Genomic DNA, 23,376 nt, shown 5'->3' with positions numbered 1-23,376 from the left:
TTTCTTTTTTCCTTCAAAAAAAGATTAGTCAACACTATACAGATTAATACTAACACACATGTCACAAATAAGCACTGTTATTCATTCTCGATGTGACTTATAGACAATTATATACGTAAGGTATGGTCTTCGAAAGCTGCAAGTGATCAAAGAGAGCTATAGCACGCTCAAATGCTCATGACAAGGCGCAAGAATGCAGAAAACGTGCATTGTTTTGCTCATGATTGTTAAGTTTCACTGACCTAGCTAATAAAAGTAGTATATATAATATAGGATGGGTATAGAGTCCACAAAAGCACTAGCATAAAGTATGTCCACACAAGAACCCTAGCCACACAAAACAATATATACTACTGTACTAGTTAATGTTAATCCCATGCTGTAGCTACTTTTAATCTTTGCAACACGTGTTTGTATTATCCTATATACGTTGCTTTCATGCCCTAGCAAAGCACTAGCTCAATTGGCTCAATAATGACTATCTCTCCCTTATCCTCTGCTTCCTTTATAAAAGGCGCTTAGTGTTGGAGCGCCTTAACACTACCCGCCTCAAGCTAGGTACTAGCTCCGATGAGTAGCTGCTTCAACGGTGGCGCCGGCTGGCCGGAGCCCGTGGTGCGCGTGCAGGCCGTGTCGGACACCTGCGGCGAGACAATACCCGAGCGGTACGTCAAGCTGCCGTTGGATCGGCCGTCGGCGACGACCCTCCAACCGGCGGTCTCACATGGCGGCGGCAGCCTAAACATCCCGGTAGTGGACATGTCAATGCCGGACTCGGACGAGACAGTCCGTGCCGTGGACGCCGCGTGCCAGGAGTGGGGGTTCTTCCAGGCGGTGAACCACGGCGTGAGTCCTGAGCTGCTGCGGCGGGCGCGCTCGTCGTGGCGCGGCTTCTTCAGGCAGCCAGCCGAGGTGCGCGAGCGGTACGCCAACTCGCCGGCGACGTATGAGGGCTACGGCAGCCGTCTCGGTACCACCAAGGGTGGACACCTCGACTGGGGCGACTACTACTTCCTGCACCTCCTCCCGCCGTCGATCAAGAGCCACGACAAGTGGCCGTCCCTTCCGTCCACCCTACGGTACGCACACAGGCACCTAGGTCTACCTACACGCACTCGCGTCGCATGCTCGTCGATCCAATTAATTCACAAGTTATTTAGCTGGCCGATGTGTATGCATGCATGGCAGGGAGGCGACGGAGGAGTACGGCGAGGAGGTGGTGAAGCTGTGCCGGAGGGTATCAAAGGTGCTGTCCAAGGGGCTGGGACTCGACGGCGGGAGGCTGCAGGCAGCGTTCGGCGGGGAGGGCGGCGAGGGGGCATGCATGAGGGTTAACTTCTACCCGAGGTGCCCGCAGCCGGAGCTGACGCTGGGCGTGGCGGCGCACTCGGACCCCGGCGGCATGACCATGCTGCTCGTCGACGACCACGTTCGGGGGCTGCAGGTGAAGAAGGATGGCCAGTGGATCACCGTCGACCCGGTCCCTGACGCCTTCATCGTCAACGTCGGAGACCAGATCCAGGTATATACACACTTGCCGCGTACTACGGAAGTACGTTACGTGTATGTGGCAGGGACGCGCATACGTACAGGCGACAGCGTACACATATGGTATACGCACCCGTGAGTTGATAGAACCAAGTAAAATTACCATACCATCCATGCAAACAAAAAGTAAAATATCATTCAAAAAAATACTATTATAGAACCAAGTAAAATTGTAGAAAAGGTGCAACGAAAAGAAAACAAACAAATTAGGCAACCAGTCGTGAATCATTACACGCACCGAAAAGGTACAACATGTACAGTATCTATGTACTACGTGCAATCGTGGTGTACTACGTTGCACTTGCACCTATTCTACTTGAGTGCAACCCGGGAAAAGGCCGGGAACGAAAACAAAACCGGTTGTGGGGGTCCGGGACGGTAGCCTCAGCTGTCGACACGTATCAGTGGAACTGCATTGAAAAATTGGACAAGAAACTGCTTCTCCAAGTAACAAAGCGTAGGCGTATCCTATTGATTGTTTCCCGACATAATGACGAATCCACGTGAAAGATATGTTTCCATCACATGAATTTACCTCATATTTGTTTGTTCTCTTCTTCTGGTGTCTGTGATTCCTGTGTTTTTCTTACATGACATCCAATTCATGGTTTCGGGGATTTTTCTGGATATATGACATCTCAAGTCTCGCGTTTTTTCTATTCCTATGTTTTGAATTCATGTGTTCCTTCCCGCAAAAAGAAAAAAAAAGAAAAAAAGAGAGTTTATGTGTTTGTTATCTGCGAAAATATTCACCAAAAGCATGATATTTCTTTGTACATAGACACGAATCCTGGAGCGAAAATAGGACCAAGGGTTTTAAATTTTGATTTTTTATGACAATTTTGTTAATTTTCAGTTACCTGTTTTTTTAAATCTTAATCATAAAATTTTTGTACACTATTTTGGATTCTTTTTAAGAGTGGTTAAATAGTTATACACTAGTTAACCTAAAAGTACATCATTGAACTTTTTGGTGTATGGTTTATGTCTAGAGTGAGGTGAGATGCGAATGATTGGATATTAGTCCAAGACTAAATATTTCAAAAAAAAATCCAAGACTAAAGAAACTGTTGATAGACAATTTGATTATATAAGGATTACAAATATAGTAATATTACTTTTTGAATATGGTAAAACTAAATATATGCATATCATTTTCACTTTTCCAATCTACATAGTTAGAAATAAAGTTAGTGGTAAGTATAGATTCCATTTTTTTACGTTCATGTGAGTAAGAAGTAACTTTAAGTTGATTACACATATGTCTTTTTTTAACATAGTTCCCACATACACGAACATACATTCATCCCTACTAACACATGCATGCACATTTTATTCGTATGAGCACCTTAGAGATACTATACATCCTGAGGTTGACGAAGCCATCACATCATAGATGTCTCATAGTCGATAAGGAGTATCAGTGCCAAGTGTAGGACTTCAAATCTGATGGGTTGGTTCCATCACAAAGAACCTAACCATCTAAGCTACACTCAGTTTGCTACACATACGTCTTTTGATGTGTAACTCTACTTTGTTGTACTCCCTCCGGTCCTTTTTACTCCGTGAATTAGATTTGTGTCAAATCAAACTTTGCAAAGTTTGACCATATATATATTAAAAAGTATCAACATCCACAATACAAATATATATATATATAGTTATAGTTATAGTTATAGTTATTCTTCATCCCCTCTATTTTACCATCAATGCATCGTAATTTTACGTTCAGTAAGTTTTGTCTTTTCTCCGACGCAAAAAGGGACCGTAAAAAATATATAATCACCGTAAAAAATATTTTTTGTTATGTAAAATTGCAAACGTAAAAACATAGTTTAAAATACACATAAACTATAAATTTTCTTGTCTTATGACCTATATTTTTACTTTCTTATGTCAAATTTTACGTAGTGAATCAATAGGAATGTAACTATTTAAATTCGAAACGTAATTTAATTATGAAATGATCGTAAGATTACCTCGGGTGAAGAATAACTTATTCTGCACCTGGATGATGAATAGTAACAACGAAACTATTTAATAATAAACCTAACAATATTGATTTGACATTGTAAATGTTGATACTACTTTTTTAGATATGTTTGGTCAAAGTAGTTCGGACAAAACTCATATGCAAAAACTAAAAAAGACCGGAGGGAGTCACGTACTACGTGCTAACCTTTGTGAGCACGCTGTGCAATAGCAAAATGAATGAAAAGGTGCTATCTTTGCGAGCACGCGCTTCTATAACGAAAAAATGCTATGAAACAACATTGAAAGTTCAAAGATCGACGTGGAATTATTTCTGTCACACAAGATAGTACTCTCTTGTGTTATTTTCCTTGGCTTCTGGGGTCAATTTGGCTTCTGTAAAAAGGCTACTACTTCTAGCTAGATTTGGACCTTGGGTAGGCGTAGGCACTAACAAGGCGGAAATTCAATTTGATGGTGGAAATGACATATTTCTCTTCTTTCATGTGATATTCCTCTATAGGCATATTAGAAAATGGTTCAGGTGCAAGTGACACCTACTCAGTAGCTATAGCCAGAGGCGTGTCTAATCGGCCTACGCCTTTGATTATTTTGCATTTGATGGTGCCACAGTGCCGGAGCTATCACCCATCAAGTCTATTCCGCACCTGAGCTCCCTCAACGTGTGACACCAATAGCCTCTCGATCGAATTGATTGTAAATGGTGTATTGTTTACGACTCGGAAATGAACTGCAAAAACGTCTTATATTAACGTATAGAGAAAATATATAAATGGTGTACTACTCTTAACTCTGTGTGCTTACGTACGCAGGTGCTGAGCAACGCGGCGTACAAGAGCGTGGAGCACCGGGTGACAGTGAGTGCAGCGGAGGAGCGGCTATCGCTCGCCTTCTTCTACAACCCGCGGAGCGACGTGCCGGTGGCGCCCATGGCGGAGCTGGTGGCGCCGGGACGCCCGGCGCTGTATCCGGAGATGACCTTCGACGAGTATCGGGCACACATCCGGCAGCGGGGCCTCAGCGGCAAGGCGCAGCTACAGTCTCTGCAGAACGCCAACAGCAGCGTCGCCTCCTGACACTAGGAAAGGCCAGCCGGCCGGCCGGCCGGCCTACTACTCCCTTGTCATGTGCATGCGCATCACTCCGTTGTATTCGGAGATGTGTTCATGGCCGGTACATATGTATGTATAATATAGACGTTTCCGCTAATAAATATACACGGGATAGTCTCGTACGTATGCCATTCATGTTAACTTGATCAGTTTGTTTACTCTGTATGACGTATATAATTAATGAGACTGCTCATTTGTTATGTTCCTTACTTGATCTTCTGGCATATTGCTTTTGGGAACGCCTCTGTCTTTGCCCGCTCAGATTTTTTTGATGAAAATAGGAAACATTTCCCTGGCCAATACGTGTGATACGAAAAAGTAAAGGAGACAAAAGAGGCCAACATCTATTTCAGAAGAAAGAAAGATTATAAAAAGCCCTCAGCTGGCTCATAATTGAATCAACAATTCCAAAAATGTGTTCATAAAAAGGTATAAATATATTCATCATGGTGTAATTTTTTCATATAATTAATAAAAATATATTATCCTAGTTGATTAAGAATTAACTCAATGTAGAAACCACAGTCATGATATTTCTGAGATCCCTCCAAGGGATTTAGAGCCAATCAGGTTTTGGCCCCTCTCATCGGCGGCGCTATCGGTTCGCCCCGCCCCTGATGGCACTATCGATCTTGAAGGTGCGGCTGATTGCGTGTGGGAGGGTTCGTTGGGGGGGGGGGGGGGGCATAGGGACGTATCAGAGTTAGAATAGTGTCCCCCACATCCTATTCATGCTTGGGAGGAGACACTTGGAGGTTCTCGCGTATCTACTTGGGTTCAGTCGTTGTTGGTCTTTGACAGAACTACTTAAATCTGCTATGTTGTCTCTGATGGATTCATGTGGATTTGGCGGGCGCTCATGGTTGTTGGTGTGTTTGTCGATACAGTCGTTCTAATCAATGTTTTTCTTTATGGGTGACGTTTGTTGTTTTAGTGTGCTGGCGCTTTAAGCCTTAGTTTCACGACTTTTTGACTTTCAACTACAACAAGATTTGTCGGCTCTTTTGAGGTGGGCGATGACATCCGTGCACATTCGACTTATTCTAGTGTTCATGGTCATTGCTAGGGTCCAGGGACCTGCTTGTTATTTTTGTTACTTATAGGGAGTATTATTAATAAATAAGAATTTTTTGGGAAAATAATAATTAAGGATGAACACTTTCCTAGTCATTTTTATAAATACATCCACAGGCCGAAAAGATTCACGAGTTACTACACTACAGAAAGTCTTAATTAATTTCTCGTGGGACACATGTGGGACGAGCTGTGTGTAGATAACGGGACGAAAATGGTTGGAGCGACATGACAACCACTGCATGTTATCAGATATACTCACTCGGTTTCTTGAAGGTCTCTGCGTCTATACTATGTTAAAAAAGAATATGCCGGTACCGCCACCCGCCACCAGCTTTACCCGTAGCCAGAAGGGGGCCGGAGGAGAGAGAAAGGCCGCAGGTAGTCGGTGGTCCGGCCGCGCAGCTTGGTGGGGACTCTGGAATCTTCCGTTGCTCGATTCGAGTTAAATCGCCCGGCTTTCCATGATTGGGTTTAGTTTCTGATCGAGGGTCAGAAGGTTATCTTGTCTCGAATTATACAGGCCAAATGAGACCGGCAACCTCTTGCCGTGTATCTCTGTTGTCGTCGTCGGTGGGTCAGGTGTGTGGAGGGCCATGGATTGTATATCTCGCCGCGCGCGTCACCGGTGGCGACTGACAGCGACGTTTTGATGCAGGTGCAATGCGTGCTTGATGCCTTGATGGGTGACAGCCTGCCAAGATCGTGTGTGGCAATCGTGTATATTTGTGGAGTCGTGTGGTTAATCGTGTATATACGTTCTTTAATTAATTAATTATAAGTAAAATAAATGCTCCATGGTCCATGTACGTAATCGGTGGTTTGATGGTTAGATGGACAGTGGTATCTTCAGTCCATCCGGGTTCATGTTTTGGTGCTCGTATTTATTTTAAATTTAGTTCAGAATTTCCGGCGATGCGCGTTCAATGGGAGAAGATGTTTTCGTCCATTATGAAGCGCCTACAGTGACTTTATAAAATCTCAAGATGATGTGTTGGCTCAGACTCTTACAAATACTCATAAGAACAGGGTGTGCATATTTACATTCATAGGAATAAGTGTATGCGTATATATACAACCGCTTGCGTCTGTATTATATTAAAAAAATATTGTCTTTTTTGCCGGGTGGGAATTGGTGTTTGACTGCCTACTGGAATTTGGTAAAAGGAAAAACAAGCATACGCAAGTAAGCAGTATGAGAAAAAGAAATATAGTAAAAATCATGGTTTCATATTGATGTCGACCGGTTGGATTGTTTCTCGGAGATAGCGGACGAATTCGGTGCTTGTTTGGTGAGCTCGGGCGTATGTGATGCAGTTCCACATAATTTCTCATGTTACGGTCAAACAAATTAGCTACGGTCAAATCAACAAGTATTTTCTTTTTCGTGAACCAATATATTGTTGGATGGTTAGAGAGACTATGGTATTCCTAGCTCATCAGGATGCTCATGGGGTAAGATATGCGTGTAGATTCATAGGGGTGAGTGTATGCGTGTATATATAAACGCTTGTGTCTGTACCGTGTTAAAAAATATTTTCCTTCTCTATTTGCAACGGAGGAAAAAATGCTTCGTTGACTAATTAAGAAGAAGAAAAAATTGTTCAATTAACAAAAGGCGAAAGAAAACTATTATAAACTTACCATATGTGTGGATTTATTTTCAAAAGAGAAAAATTCACTATAGGTTATAAAACTTGAGCCAGTTGACACTTTAGTACCACTACTTCAAAATACCCGAACTACGGTCCACGTACTTGCCCACAGGGTTCACTTTGGTCCGTATGTTCGATTTCGTCTATGTATTCGCTGACTTAGCCGAGTCAGCGGCCGCCAGCTCAGCTTTGACCGCCACCTGGTCGTGTCTGGGTCAACACTAGTCCGTCCGGGTGGTTTTTGCAAAATCGTCGTGACCATTAAACCAGCCCACCTGGTCGGACCGCACCAGCTCGCTGTCTCCTCTGCTCCCGCACCCTCTCTGCTCATCGTCGCTGCCGAGGTCGTCCTCTGAGCTCGTCGGCAACGACGACGGCTCCATGAGCACGTCGTCGGACGCTGAGCCGCCGCCGTCCGCGTCGTTCGGGAGGGGCTTGCGCGACGTCCCTCTTGCTCCTTCGCGCCGCCGTGATGATGTCTCGTCGCCCCTGTACGGTACGTCGTCGTCGCCAGGAGCTCCGTTGCTCGATCTGTCCAATTTAGCTTCGGTAAAGAGTTCTTGGTCGCATCAATTGCGCATACGAGCTAGGGTTTGGGCGTTCGTTTAACTTTCTGACGGATTGGGTGTGGGTGGTAGGGTTTTAGCAGTTTCTTGATGAACTTAGTGGCATGCCAAAAATAGGGTGTTAGGATGGAGGGTTCGCAGTTGTTGCCCATGTTTGCAGAGATCTGGAGTGGTTAGGGTTCTTTCTCCCCCAATTTGTCATGGGTCCGGGGGTCTAGGGTTTAAGCAGTAAAGGTTGATTTTAGTGTCAGAGTTGACTTGGTGTGCAGAATTGTTTTAATTTGCAATTACATTAGGTCTGATTTACCAAAAATGGTTGCTCTATGACCTGTAAGATCATACATTTGTTAATTGGAGGCCAGGAATATCTGCTTTTTTCTGAAAAGGTCTGAATTTTGTACTGTCTGAACCTCTCTGTAGTCTAAAATGCATGAACTTTTTCAACTTGATTGTTTTGCAGGACCCTTAAGCAACCACTTCTCTGTTGAGGTCATACATGGTGGCTATTTTCTATGTGCTGGCAAGCATAGGGATTATCACAAAGGTCACTCCATTTGGTATGATTACTGTGACATAGATAATTGGACACCTAATGTTGTTGCCAGTCTAGTGGAGGAAATTGGATATGAGTTTGAGGGAAGGATCAGGGCTTATTGGTGTGTTCCTGGATTGATAGTGTATATGAATGTATTAAGAGAGATTATGATAGGGACAACACTATGACAGAAAACATGAAGGATTGTGTTCTGAATGGCAACCACTTCCAACTGATTTTCCATGATCATGATTGTTGGGGAACGTAGTAATTTCAAAAAAATTCGTACGCACACGCAAGATCATGGTGATGCATAGCAACGAGAGGGGAGAGTCGTCCACGTACCCTCATAGACCGTTAAGAGGAAGCGTTATGACAACGCTGTTGATGTAGTCGTACGTCTTCACGATCGACCGATCCTCAGTACCGAACATACGGCACCTCCGCGTTCAGCACACGTTCAGCTCGGTGACGTCCCGCGAACTCACGATCCAGTAGAGATCGCGGGAGAGTTTCGTCAGCACGACGGCGTGGTGACGATGTTGATGAAGCTACCGTCGCAGGGCTTCGCCTAAGCACCCCTATAGTATGACCGAGGTGGATTATGGTGGAGGGGGGCACCGCACATGGCTGGGAGAGATCAATGATCAACTTGTGTGTCTAGAGGTACCCCCTGCCCCCGTATATAAAGTAGCAAGGGGGAGAGGCGGCCGACGAAGGAGGGCGCGCCAGGGGGGGTCCTACTCCCATCGAGAGTAGGACTCCTCCTTTCCTAATAGGAGTAGGAGAGGGGGAAGGAAAGGGAGAGGAGGAGAAGGAAAGAGGGGGCCGGCCCCCCTTACCCTAAACCAATTCGGTTTGGGCCTTGGGGGGGCCCACACTCCCCTTACCGCCCTCTATTTCCACTAAGGCTCATGTAGGCCCATTAAGCCCCTGGGGGGTTCCGGTAACCCCCCGTACTCCGGTATTTATACGGTAACCCCCGGAACCCATCTAGTGTCCGAATATAACCTTCCAATATATCAATCTTTATGTCTTGACCATTTAGAGACTCCTCATCATGTCCGTGATCACATCCGGGACTCCGAACTACCTTCGGTACATCAAAACATATAAACTCATATTACCGATCGTCACAGAACTTTAAGCGTGCGGACCCTACGGGTTCGAGAACAATGTAGACATGACCGAGACACCTCTCCGGTCAATAACCAATAGCATAACCTGGATGTTCATATTGGTTCCTACATATTCTATGAAGATCTTTATCGGTCAAATCGCATAACAACATATATTGTTCCCTTTGTCATCGGTATGTTACATGCCCGAGATTCGATCGTCGGTATATCAATACCTAGCTCAATCTCGTTACCGGCAAGTCTCTTTACTTGTTCCGTAATGCATCATCCTGCAACTAGCTCATTATTCACATTGCTTGCAAGGCTTATAGTGATGTGCATTACCGAGAGGGCCCAGAGACACCTCTCCGACAATCGGAGTGACAAATTCTAATATCGATCTATGCCAACTCAACAAGTACCATCGGACACACCTGTAGAGCACCTTTATAATCAACCAGTTACGTTGTGACGTTTGGTAGCACACAAAGTGTTCCTCCGGTAATCGGGAGTTGCATAATCTCATAGTCATAGGAACATGTATAAGTCATGAAGAAAGCAATAGCAGTAAACTTAAACGATCAAGTGCTAAGCTAACGGAATGGGACAAGTCAATCACATCATTCTCCTAATGATGTGATCCCGTTAATCAAATGACAACTCATGTCTATGGCTAGGAAACTCAACCATCTTTGATCAACGAGCTAGTCAAGTAGAGGCATACTAGTGACACAATGTTTGTCTATGTATTCACACATGTATTATGTTTCCGGATAATACAATTCTAGCATGAATAATAAACATTTATCATGATATGATGAAATAAATAATAACTTTATTATTTCCTCTAGGGCATATTTTTCCTTCAGTCTCCCACTTGCACTAGAGTCAATAATCTAGATTACATAGTAATGATTCTAACACCCATGGAGTCTTGATGTTGATCATGTTTTGCTCGTGGAAGAGGCGTAGTCAACGGGCTGCAACATTCAGATCTGTATGTATCTTTCAAATCTCTATGTATCCCACATGGATTTGATCCCAGATGGAATTGAAGCATCTCTTAATGTGCTTGGTTCTCTTGTGAAATCTGGATTCCTTTTCCAAGGCAATTGCACCAGTATTGTCACAAAAGATTTTCATTGGTCCCAATGCACTAGGTATGACACCTAGATCGGATATGAACTCCTTCATTTGCTGCTTCCGAAGCAGCTATGTATTCCGCTTCACACGTAGATCCCGCCACGACGCTTTGTTTAGAACTGCACCAACTGACAGCTCGTCCGTTCAATGTAAACATGTATCCGGTTTGCGATTTAGAATCGGCTGGATCAGTGTCAAAGCTTGCATCGACATAACCATTTACGACGAGCTCTTTGACACCTCCATAAATGAGAAACATATCCTTAGTCCTTTTCAGGTATTTCAGGATGTTCTTGACCGCTGTCCAGTGATCCATTCCTGGATTACTCTGGTACCTCGCTGCTAAGCTAATAGCAAGGCACACATCAGGTCTGGAACACAGCATTGCATACATGATAGAGCCTATTGTCGAAGCATAGGGAACACTTCTCATTTTCTCTCTATCTTCTGCAGTGGTCGGGCATTGAGTCTGACTCAACTTCACACCTTGTAACACAGGCAAGAACCCTTTCTTTGCTTGATCCATTTTGAACTTTTTCAAAACTTTGTCAAGGTATGTGCTTTGTGAAAGTCCAATTAAGCGTCTTGATCTATCTCGATAGATCTTGATGCCCAATATGTAAGCAGCTTCACCTAGGTCTTTCATTGAAAAACTCTTATTCAAGTATCCTTTTATGCTATCCAGAAATTCTGTATCATTTCCAATTAGCAATATGTCATCCACATATAATATCAGAAATGCTACAGAGCTCCTACTCACTTTCTTGTAAATACAGGCTTCTCCAAAAGTCTGTATAAAACCATATGCTTTGATCACACTATCAAAACGTTTATTCCAACTCCGAGAGGCTTGCACCAGTCCATAAATGGACCGCTGGAGCTTGCACACTTTGTTAGCTCCCTTTGGATCGAAAAAGCCTTCCGGTTGCATCATATACAACTCTTCTTCCAGAAATCCATTCAGGAATGCAGTTTTTACATCCATTTGCCAAATTTCATAATCATAAAATGTGGCAATTGGTAACATGATTCGGACAGACTTAAGCATCGCTACGGGTGAGAAAGTCTCATCGTAGTCAACTCCTTGAACTTGTCGAAAACCTTTCGCAACAAGTCGAGCTTTGTAGACAGTAACATTAACGTCAACGTCAGTCTTCTTCTTGAAGATCCATTTATTCTCTATGGCTTGCCGATCTTTGGAAAGTCAACCAAAGTCCACACTTTGTTATCATACATGGATCCCATCTCAATTTCATGGCCTCAAGACATTTTGCGGAATCTGGGCTCACCATCGCTTCTTCATAGTTCGTAGGTTTGCCTTGGTCAAGTAACATGAACTCCGGAATAGGATTACCGTACCACTCTGGTGCGGATCTTACTCTGGTTGACCTACGAGGTTCGGTAGTAACTTGATCTGAAGCTTCATGATCAACTTCGTTAGCTTCCTCGCTAATTGGTGTAGTTGTCACAGGAACCGGTTTCTGTGATGAACTACTTTCCAATAAGGGAGCAGGTACAGTTACCTCATCAAGTTCTACTTTCCTCCCACTCACTTCTTTAGAGAGAAACTCCTTCTCTAGAAAAGATACATTCTTATCAACAAATGTCTTGCCTTCAGATCTGTGATAGAAGGTGTACCCAACAGTTTCCTTTGGGTATCCTATGAAGACACATTTCTCCGATTTGGGTTCGAGCTTATCAGGTTGAAGCTTTTTCACATAAGCATCGCAGCCCCAAACTTTAAGAAACGACAACTTTGGTTTCTTGCCAAACCACAGTTCATAAGGCGTGCATGCAGCTGTCTCTAAAGCATAACCCCAAAACGATAGCACTAAATCAGTAAGAGACATCATAGATCGCACCATATCTAGTAAAGTACGATTACGACGTTCAGACACACCATTTCGCTGTGGTGTTCCGGGTGGAGTGAGTTGCGAAACTATTCCGCATTGTTTCAAATGTAGACCAAACTCGTAACTCAAATATTCTCCTCCACGATCAGATCATATAAACTTTATTTTCTTGTTACGATGATTTTCCACTTCACTCTGAAATTCTTTGAACTTTTCAAATGTTTCAGACTTATGTTTTATTAAGTAGATATACCCATATCTGCTCAAATCATTTGTGAAGGTGTAAAAGTAACGATACCCGCCGCGGACCTCAATATTCATCGGACCACATACATCAGTATTTATGAGCTCTAACAAATCTGTTGCTCGCTCCATTGTTCCGGAGAATGGTGTTTTAGTCATCTTGCCCATGAGGCATGGTTCGCAAGTACCAAGTGATTCATAATCAAGTGATTCCAAAAGTCCATCAGTATGGAGTTTCTTCATGCGCTTTACACCAATATGACCCAAACGGCAGTGCCACAAATAAGTTGCACTATCATTATCAACCTTGCATCTTTTGGCTTCAATATTATGAATATGTGTATCACTACAATCGAGATTTAATAAAAACAGACCACTCTTCAAGGATGCATGACCATAAAGATATTACTCATATAAATAGAACAACCATTCTTCTCCCCTTTACCCTTTTTCTTGAAACTGGTGGTCTTGTTGACCATCAACACTTGATGCTCCTTCTTGATTTCTACCTCCGCAGCCTTTAGCATTGCGAAGCTCGGGAATTGTCTTATCCATCCCTTGCATATTATAGTTCATCACGAAGCTCTTGTAGCTTGGTGGCAGTGATTGAAGAATTTTGTCAATGACACTATCATCCGGAAGATTAACTCCCAGTTGAATCAAGTGATTGCAGTACCCAGACATTCTGAGTATATGTTCACTGACAGGACTATTCTCCTCCATCTTGCAGTTGTAGAACTTATTGGAGACTTCATATCTCTCAATTCGGGCATTTGCTTGAAATATTAACTTCAACTCCTGGAACATCTCATATGCTCCATGACGTTCAAAACGTTGTTGAAGTCCCAGTTCTAAGCCGTAAAGCATGGCACACCGGACTATCGAGTAGTCATCAACACGCGACTGCCAGGCATTCACAATGTCTGCAGTTGCCGGCGCAGGTGGTACACCTAGCGCTGCTTCCAGGACGTAATTCTTCTGTGCAACAATGAGGGTAATCCTCAAGTTACGGACCCAGTCCGTGTAATTGCTACCATCATCTTTCAACTTTGCTTTCTCAAGGAATGCATTAAAATTCAACGGAACTACAGCACGGGCCATCTATCTACAACAACATAGACAAGCAAAATACTATCAGATACTAAGTTCGTGATAAATTTAAGTTCAATTAATCATATTACTTAAGAACTCCCACTTAGATAGACATCCCTCTAATCATCTAAGTGATCACGTGATTCAAATTAACCAAACCATGTCCGATCATCACGTGAGATGGAGTAGTTTTCAATGGTGAACATCACTATGTTGATCATATCTACTATATGATTCACGCTCGACCTTTCGGTCTCAGTGTTCCGAGGCCATATTTGCATATGCTAGGCTCGTCAAGTTTAACCCGAGTATTCTGCGTGTGCAAAACCGGCTTACAGCCGTTGTATTTGAACGTAGAGGTTATAACACCCGATCATCACGTGGTGTCTCGGCACAACGAACTTTCGCAACGGTGCATACTCAGGGAGAACACTTATACCTTGAAATTTAATGAGGGATCATTTTATAATGCTACCGTCAATCAAAGTAGAATAAGATGCATAAAGGATAAACATCACATGCAATCAATATAAGTGATATGATATGGCCATCATCATCTTGTGCCTTTGATCTCCATCTCCAAAGCACCGTCATGATCACCATCGTCACCGGCGCGACATCTTGATCTCCATCGTAGCATCGTTTTCGTCTCACAAACTATTACTTATACGACTATCGCTACCGCTTAGTGATAAAGTAAAGCAATTACAGGGCGATTGCATTGCATACAATAAAGCAACAACCATATGGCTCCTGCCAGTTGCCGATGACTCCGTTACAAAACATGATCATCTCATACAAAAATACATCATCACGTCTTGACCATATCACATCACAACATGCCCTGCAAAAACAAGTTAGACGTCCTCTACTTTGTTGTTGCAAGTTTTACGTGGCTGCTACGGGCTGAGCAAGAACCGTTCTTACCTACACATCAAAACCACAACGATAGTTCGTCAAGTTAGTGATGTTTTAACCTTCTCAAGGACCGGGCGTAGCCACACTCGGTTCAACTAAAGTTGGAGAAACTGACACCCGCCAGCCACCTGTGTGCAAAGCACGTCGGTAGAACTAGTCTCGCGTAAGCGTATGCGTAATGTTAGTCTGGGCCGCTTCATCCAACAATACTGCCGAACCAAAGTATGACATGCTAGTAAGCAGTATGACTTGTATCGCCCACAACTCACTTGTGTTCTACTCGTGCATATAACATCCACGCATAAACATGGCTCGGATGCCACTGTTGGGGAACGTAGTAATTTCAAAAAATTTCCTACGCACACGCAAGATCATGGTGATGCATAGCAACGAGAGGGGAGAGTCATCCACGTACCCTCGTAGGTCGTTAAGAAGAAGCGTTATGAAAACGCGGTTGATGTAGTCGTACGTCTTCATGATCGACCGATCCTCAGTACCGAACATACGGCACCTCCGCGTTCAGCACACGTTCAGCTCGGTGATGTCCCGCGAACTCACGATCCAGTAGAGCTCGAGGGAGAGTTTCGTCAGAACGACGGCGTGGTGATGATGTTGATGAAGCTACAGTCGCAGGGCTTTGCCTAAGCACCGCTACAGTATGACCAAGGTGGATTATGGTGGAGGGGGGCACCGCACACGGCTGGGAGAGATCAATGATCAACTTGTGTGTCTAGAGGTGCCCCCCTGCCCCCGTATATAAAGTAGCAAGGGGGGGAGGTGGCCGGCCAAGGAAGGCGCACCAAGGGGGGAGTCCTACTCCCACCGGGAGTAGGACTCCTCCTTTCCTAGTAGGAGTAGGAGAGGGGGAAGGAAAGGGAGAGGAGGAGAAGGAAAGAGGGGGTCGGCCCCCCTTGCCCTATACCAATTCGGTTTGGGCATTGGGGGGCGCGCCCCACACTCCCCTTGCTGCCCTCTATTTCCACTTATAACCTTCGAATATATCAGTCTTTATGTCTCGACCATTTCGAGACTCCTCGTCATCTCTGTGATCACATCCGGGACTCCGAACTACCTTCGGTACATCAAAACATATAAACTCATATTACCGATCGTCGCAGAACTTTAAGCATGCGGACACTACGGGTTCGACAACTATGTAGAAATGACCGAGACACATCTCCGGTCAATAACCAATAGCGGAACCTGGATGTTCATATTGGTTCCTACATATTCTACTAAGATCTTTATCGGTCAAAACGCATAACAACATCCGTTGTTCCCTTTGTCATCGGTATGTTACTTGCCCGAGATTCGATCATCGGTATCTCAATACCTAGCCCAATATCGTTACCGGCAAGTCTCTTTACTTGTTCCGTAATGCATCATCCCGCAGCTAGCTCATTAGTCACATTGCTTGCAAGGCTTATAGTGATGTGCATTACCGAGAGGGCCCAGAGACACCTCTCTGACAATCGGAGTGACAAATTCTAATCTCGATCTATGCCAACTCAACAAGTACCATCGGACACACCTGTAGAGCACCTTTATAATCACCCAGTTATGTTGTGATATTTGGTAGCACAAAAAGTGTTCCTCCGGTAATCGGGAGTTGCATAATCTCGTAGTCATAGGAACATGTATAAGTCATGCAGAAAGCAATAGCAGTAAACTTAAACGATCAAGTGCTAAGCTAACGGAATGGGTCAAGTCAATCACATCATTCTCCTAATGATGTGATCCCATTAATCAAATGACAACTCATGTCTATGGCTAGGAAACTCAACCATCTTTGATCAACGAGCTAGTCAAGTAGAGGCATACTAGTGACACAATTTTTGTCTATGTATTCACACATGTATTATGTTTCCGGTTAATACAATTCTAGCATGAATAATAAAAATTTATCATGATATGAGGAAATAAATAATAACTTTATTATTGCCTCTATGGCATATTTCCTTCAATGATGAGAGCATGAGATCATATATTTCTCTTGTTCAAGGTCACTCTGATGATGGGAATCCTCTAATTGTCAGGTTCAGTGGCATTAGGCCAAAGAAGGAGAAGGCACACCAGCAGCAAGAAGAGAAGACACAACATCAGCAAGAGGAGCAGGCTCAGCTCACTCTAGTGGAACAGGAACAGGCCGAGCTCCCTCAAGTGGAACAGGAGCTGCCTCAGCATGATCAAAAGCATGAGCAAAATGAAGCAGAGTCAGAAAGTGGAGCAGAGTCAGAAGAAGATGATTTCATACCAAGTCCACCCCATCCAGGAACTACTTATCTTTCATCTCAGTTTGGGTTTAGGGCCAGGAAATTGTGTAGGTTTTTGAACATGGATGCAGCAGATGCAGTTGGTTGTTCATTAATGCAGGATTCAAATGAAGATTACATTCCACAAATTGTTGATTCAGACATTGATCTGCAAGATCATGATGACTTTTTTGACAAAAATGTTGATTGTGAGAAAGGCAGAGGTAAAGAAGTCCAAGAAGAAGCTGATGATCCTACTGAATATGTGGACATGTGCTTTCCTACATATGATGAAGATGAGGTTAAGTTGAATTTTAAAAGTTTTAGAGAGGAAGACGTGACTAAACCAGAGTTTCAAGTTGGCCAGACCTTTGGATCTTTTGACTTCCCAATGAAAGCTATCAAAGAGTACAACTGTCAGGAGAGAGTTGACATTAAATGCCCCAGAAATGATAGGAAAAGACTCAATGCCATTTGTGAATATGGGTGCCCTTGGACCTTGTCTGCATCATTTGATGGGAGAATCAACTGCTTCATGATCAAGAAATACAATCCAAAGCATACATGCATAAAGAAATGGTGTGTTAAGTCATTCACTGCTCCTTTTATGGCTGGAAATATGTTGATTCTTTCAGAGCAGATGAAAACATGAATATGAAAACTTTTGCAAGGGTGGTTCAGAAAGATTGGAACATGACAGCAACAAGGAGCAAGCTCAGAAGGTGTCGTGGAATTGTCACGGCAGATGTCCATAGTGTCAGGACTTCGTCGCAAGACCAACGCATCTATGTGGTAGCTTGAGAGGGGTTGAGCGGGATGAGAGACGCGATGTTTTACCCAGGTTCGGCCCCTCACGGTGGAGGTAAAAGCCTACATCCTGCTTCATTGATATTGATGATGATGATCACGGTTACAAGAGTGCTCTATCTCGAGAGCTATTGTCTAAACCTAACTTGTCCAACTTGTGGAACTTGTCAATCTTGTCCCTCTTGGGGTGCCCTACCCCTCCTTATATATGTTGAAGGGGCGGTTTACATGACTAGTCCTATTAGGATTAGGATTACTCTATTACAAGTGGAGTCCTAGTCTTGCTTCCTTTGTAAGGGAATATTCCTTATGCTTTCCTCTTAAGCCGGCCCACCATAATACGAGCCGGCCTTCCATGAACCGTCTGCTTGGGCCACCGGGTCTTATTGCTCCTCTGCTCCACCGGCCGGGTCACCAATGAGTCACCTGGCTCGGCCGGGTCATCAGTGAGTGGAGAGATCCGGGAGGGTCACTTAGTGAGTCGCCAAGTCAGGGCGAGTCACCAGTGAATCGCCAAGTCCGGCCGGGTCATACCGCGGGGTATATCCCCGACATTAGCCCCCAGTTTAATTTGGATTTATCCATGTTAAACTGATCCTGCAAAATAAACACCAGAACAAATTTGACAGGTTGTGATCCGGGTTAAAAATTCTTGTAAGCCGACACCTGGTCATCTTTAAGTCCTTGTCATTTCCTTCTTGATATCTACATGTCCATGATCTCATAGCAAATCTCCCTTAGTAGATATGTTTCGACTTTGTCAATGTAAAAAAAATCCAGATACTTCTTTTGAGAAATCCAGGTCAATAGGCCAGCTTCAGAGTCAATTTGCTGACATTGGTCTCTTGTAGAGAAATATTGTGAGAAATAATGCACTTGAATCGGTTTCCAAAGCGCCGGCTTAAAAATATTTGTCTTGAAAAAACTCATTCGACTTTCAGCCGGCTTGTAGAACTTGCCGGTTTATCATTGCCAAAATATCCGGTTTGTAAATATTGATAACACTGGGTCATAATTGTTGCCAACGCCGGGTCATAGTTATTGATGACGCCGGGTCAATCACGTTTTCTCAAAACTGAGAATTTGAAGATTTTTCTCCCTTATATCCATATTACCTGTAGCCCCCAAGTCTTGAGCGGAAACAAAGTGATGACTTAAGACTTGCTTCAATATAAATACTGCCACTTTGAAAAAAAATCCGTGTTGTTCATCTTAGTCACTAGTAAAGACTGAATACTCCATATATGTAGCCCCCAAGTACCGGGTTGTCATGCTTGCAGCAACCTGGGACTTGTAATTGCTTTATACTCATAAAAGCTTCAACAAGTGTAGCCCCCAAGGGCCGGGTCATTATGCAATAATGAGCAAGGACTTTATAAATGTGACCATATAGACTTTGAACAACAACGTGTAGCCCCCAAGGGCCGTCTCAGTAAGATAATATTGATCTGGGACTTTATAAATACTTCTTTTGAAAAGAACATCATATGATGTAACCCCCATCATGGGGCTTGAATCCATGTCCACAAGGTTACGGGCTTTGAGCTTTACCAACTGAGCAGTGGACCCTTCAATATAATGGAATAAAACTTGTGTACCTTGAATCGTTGACAAGAGCAATTGGTAGCCCCCAAGGGCCGGCTCATTATGATGTGATGAGTCGGGTCTTCAATAAGGCTAGTAAAATTGTCTTTGCATTAGCCCCCAAGTGCCATGGTGCATGCTGGCAGTGACATGGGACTTGCATATTTGATGTAATCTCAACTTGAATAATATAGCCCCCAAGTGTCGGGGCGTAAGCCTGCAGCGACTCGAGAATATTCCTTCCATTGTAGAATAAATTATATCCATTGATAAAATAATATCCATTGCACTGAAGCGACTTTGAAAACCTCATTCGTAATATTGGTGATTGATAACCATAATAAAAATCCAGCCATGTTGGCTATTAAAGATTTGAATAACCCGGTTTGAAAACCTCAGTCATTCAATATCATAAAAAATCCAGCCAAGTTTGCCTATTTAAAGATTCAAGTACCTTATCTGTTGACAAATAAATCCAGAGTTTTTAAATACCCGGCGGCTCTTGGCCAATGGCGATTTAATATGCCTCCGTTGTAAGCCGGAATTTTTATAACCCGGCGGCTTATAGTCTTTGAGAAAATCAAGAATTGATAACCCTTTTGAAACACCAATTTCAATCTTTGATGATGGGCTGGAACTTAATCCTTTATGTAAATCATGTTGGGGATCGTAGCAGAAATTTAAAATTTTCTACGCATCACCAAGATCAATCTCTAGAGTAATCTAGCAACGAAGGGAAGGAGAGTGCATCTACATACCCTTGTAGATCGCTAAGCAGAAGCGTTCAAGTGAACGGGGTTGATTTAGTCGTACTCGTCGTGATCCAAATCATCGATGATCCTAGCACCGAACGGACGGCACCTCCGCGTTCAACACACGTACGGTTGGGAGACGTCTCCTCCTTCTTGATCCAGCAAGGTGAGAGGAGAAGTTGAGGGAAAACTCCGACAGCGCGACGGCGTGGTGGTGATGGAGCTCGTGGTTCTCCGGCAGGGCTTCGCCAAGCACTACGGACGAGGATGAGGTGTTGGAGGAGGAAGAGGGCTGCGCCAGGGGAAGGGTGCGGCTGCCCTCTCTCTCCCTCACTATATATAGGGGGAAGGGAGGAGGGGGAGGCGCCCTAGGGTTCCCTAGGGGAGGGGCGGCGGCCACAGGGGAAACCCTAGATGGGTTTGGGCGCCCCCACCCCCTAGGAAACTTGCCCCCCAAGCCGGGAGGGGCGGCTGCCCTAGGGGTGGCGCCCCCACCTCTCCTGGTTACGTGAGATGGGGTGGGAGGGGCGCTCAGCCCCTTAGTGGGCTGATGTGCCCTCTCCCCTTGGCCCATAAGGCCCCCCAACGCTTGCCGGGCCTCCGAAACCCCTTTCGGACAGACTGGTCATCACCTGGTACCCCCGGAACAATTCTGGACTCCAATACCCTTCGTCCAATATACCGATCTTCACCTCCGGACCATTCCGGAACTCCTCGTCATGTCCGGGATCTCATCCGGGACTCCGAACAACCTTCGGTAACCACATACTATTTCCCATAACAACTCTAGCGTCACCGAACCTTAAGTGTGTAGACCCTACGGGTTCGGGAACCATGCAGACATGACCGAGACAACTCTCCGGCCAATAACCAACAGCAGGATCTGGATACCCATGTTGGCTCCCACATGTTCCACGATGATCTCATCGGATGAACCATGATGTCGAGGATTCAATCAATCCCGTATACAATTCCCTTTGTCCAGCGGTATTGTACTTGCCCGAGATTCGATCGTCGGTATCCGATACCTTGTTCAATCTCGTTACCGGAAAGTCTCTTTACTCGTTCCGTAACACATCATCCCGTGAGCAACTCCTTGGTCACATTGTGCACATTATGATGATGTCCTACCGAGTGGGCCCAGAGATACCTCTCCGTTTACACGGAGTGACAAATCCCAGTCTTGATTCGTGCCAACCCAACAGACACTTTCGAAGATGCCTGTAGTGTACCTTTATAGCCACCCAGTTACGTTGTGATGTTTGGCACACCCATAGCACTCCTACGGTATTCGGGAGTTGCACAATCTCATGGTTTAAGGAAATGATACTTGACATTAGAAAAGCTTTAGCAAACGAACTACACGATCTTGTGCTAGGCTTAGGATTGGGTCTTGTCCATCACATCATTCTCCTAATGATGTGATCCCGTTATCAACGACATCCAATGTCCATGGTCAGGAAACCGTAACCATCTTATTGATCAACGAGCTAGTCAACTAGAGGCTTACTAAGGACATGGTGTTGTCTATGTATCCACACATGTATCTGAGTTTCCTATCAATACAATTCTAGCATGGATAATAAACGATTATCATGAACAAGGAAATATAATAATAACCAATTTATTATTGCCTCTAGGGCATATTTCCAACAGTCTCCCACTTGCACTAGAGTCAATAATCTAGTTCACATCGCCATGTGATTAACACTCACAGGTCACATCGCCATGTGACCAACATCCAAAGAGTTTACTAGAGTCACTAATCTAGTTCACATCACTATGTGATTAATACTCAATGAGTTCTGGGTTTGATCATGTTATGCTTGTGAGAGAGGTTGCAGTCAATGGGTCTTGCCATATTCAGATCCCTATGTATTTCGCAAAACTTTATATCATAGATGCTGCTACCACGTTCCACTTGGAGCTATTCCAAATTATTGCTCCATTATACGTATCCGGTATCTCTACTCAGAGCTATCTGGATAGGTGTTAAGCTTGCATTGACGTAACTCTTTATGTCGAACTCTTTATCACCTCCATAACCGAGAAACATTTACTTATTCCTCTAAGGATAATTTTGACTGCTATCTGGTGATCCACTCCTAGATCACCTTTGTACCCTCTTGCCAGACATGTGGCAAGGCACACATTAGGTGCAGTACTTCAGCATGGCATACCGTATAGAGCCTATGACAAGAGCATAGGGGACGACCTTCGTCCTTCTTCTTTCTTCTGCCGTGGTCAAGCTTTGAGTCTTACTCAACTTCACACCTTACAACTCAGGTAAGAACCCCTTCTTTGACTGATCTATTTTGAACTCCTTCGAAAACATGTCAAGGTGTGCGTTCTTTGAAAGTATCATCAGACGTATTGATCTATTTCTATAGATCTTGATGCCCAATATGTAAGCAGCTTTATCCAGGTCTTCCTTTGAAAATCACTCTTCAAACAACCGTTTATGCTTTCTAGAAATTCTACATCATTTCGAATCAACAATATGTCATCCACATATACTTATCAGAAATGTTGTAGTGCTCCCACTCACTTTCTTGTAAATACAAGTTTCTAGCAAACATTGTATAAACCTAAAAGCTTTGATCACTCCATCAAAACATATATTCCGATTCCGAGATGCTTGCTCTAGTCCATAGAAGGATTGCTGGAGCCAGCATACCTTTTAGCATCCTTAGGATCGACAAAACCTTTTATTGTATCACATACAACTTTTCTTACGAAAACTGGTAAGAAAACTTGTTTTGACATCCATCTGTAAGATTTCATAATCGAAAAATACAGCTAATGCTAACATGATTCCAGCGAACTTAAGCATCGCTACGGGTGAGAAATTCTCATCGTAGTCAACTCCTTGAACTTGTGAAAAGACTCTTTCCCACAAGTCGAGCTTCATAGATGGTAACATTGCCGCCCACGTCCGTCTTCTTCTTAAAGATCCATTTATCTCAATGGCTTGTCGATCATCGGGCAAGTCCACCAAAGTCCATACTTTGTTCTGATACATGGATCATATCTCGGATTTCATGGCTTCTAACCATCTGTCGGAATACGGGCCCACCATCGCTTCTCCATAGCTCGTAGGTTCATTGTTGTCTAACAACATGATATCTAAGA

General features: G+C 43.9%; 1 protein-coding gene across 1 annotated transcript; it reads left to right on the top strand.

The window, feature by feature from the left end:
- Window positions 1–527: 527 nt before the first annotated feature.
- Window positions 528–4,857, top strand: LOC125552057 (jasmonate-induced oxygenase 2-like). The gene is made up of 3 exons (XM_048715522.1): window positions 528–1,079; window positions 1,189–1,522; window positions 4,353–4,857. The coding sequence occupies exons 1-3, from the start codon at window positions 571–573 to the stop codon at window positions 4,614–4,616; spliced, it is 1,107 nt and encodes a 368-aa protein (XP_048571479.1). The 5' UTR covers window positions 528–570; the 3' UTR covers window positions 4,617–4,857.
- The last annotated feature ends 18,519 nt before the right edge of the window (window positions 4,858–23,376 follow it).

This window comes from Triticum urartu, chromosome 4, assembly GCF_003073215.2.
Source record: "Triticum urartu cultivar G1812 chromosome 4, Tu2.1, whole genome shotgun sequence".
NCBI lineage: Eukaryota > Viridiplantae > Streptophyta > Magnoliopsida > Poales > Poaceae > Triticum > Triticum urartu.
Note: the sequence above shows the minus strand (reverse complement) of the source record. Positions and strands in the feature narration are given on the sequence as shown.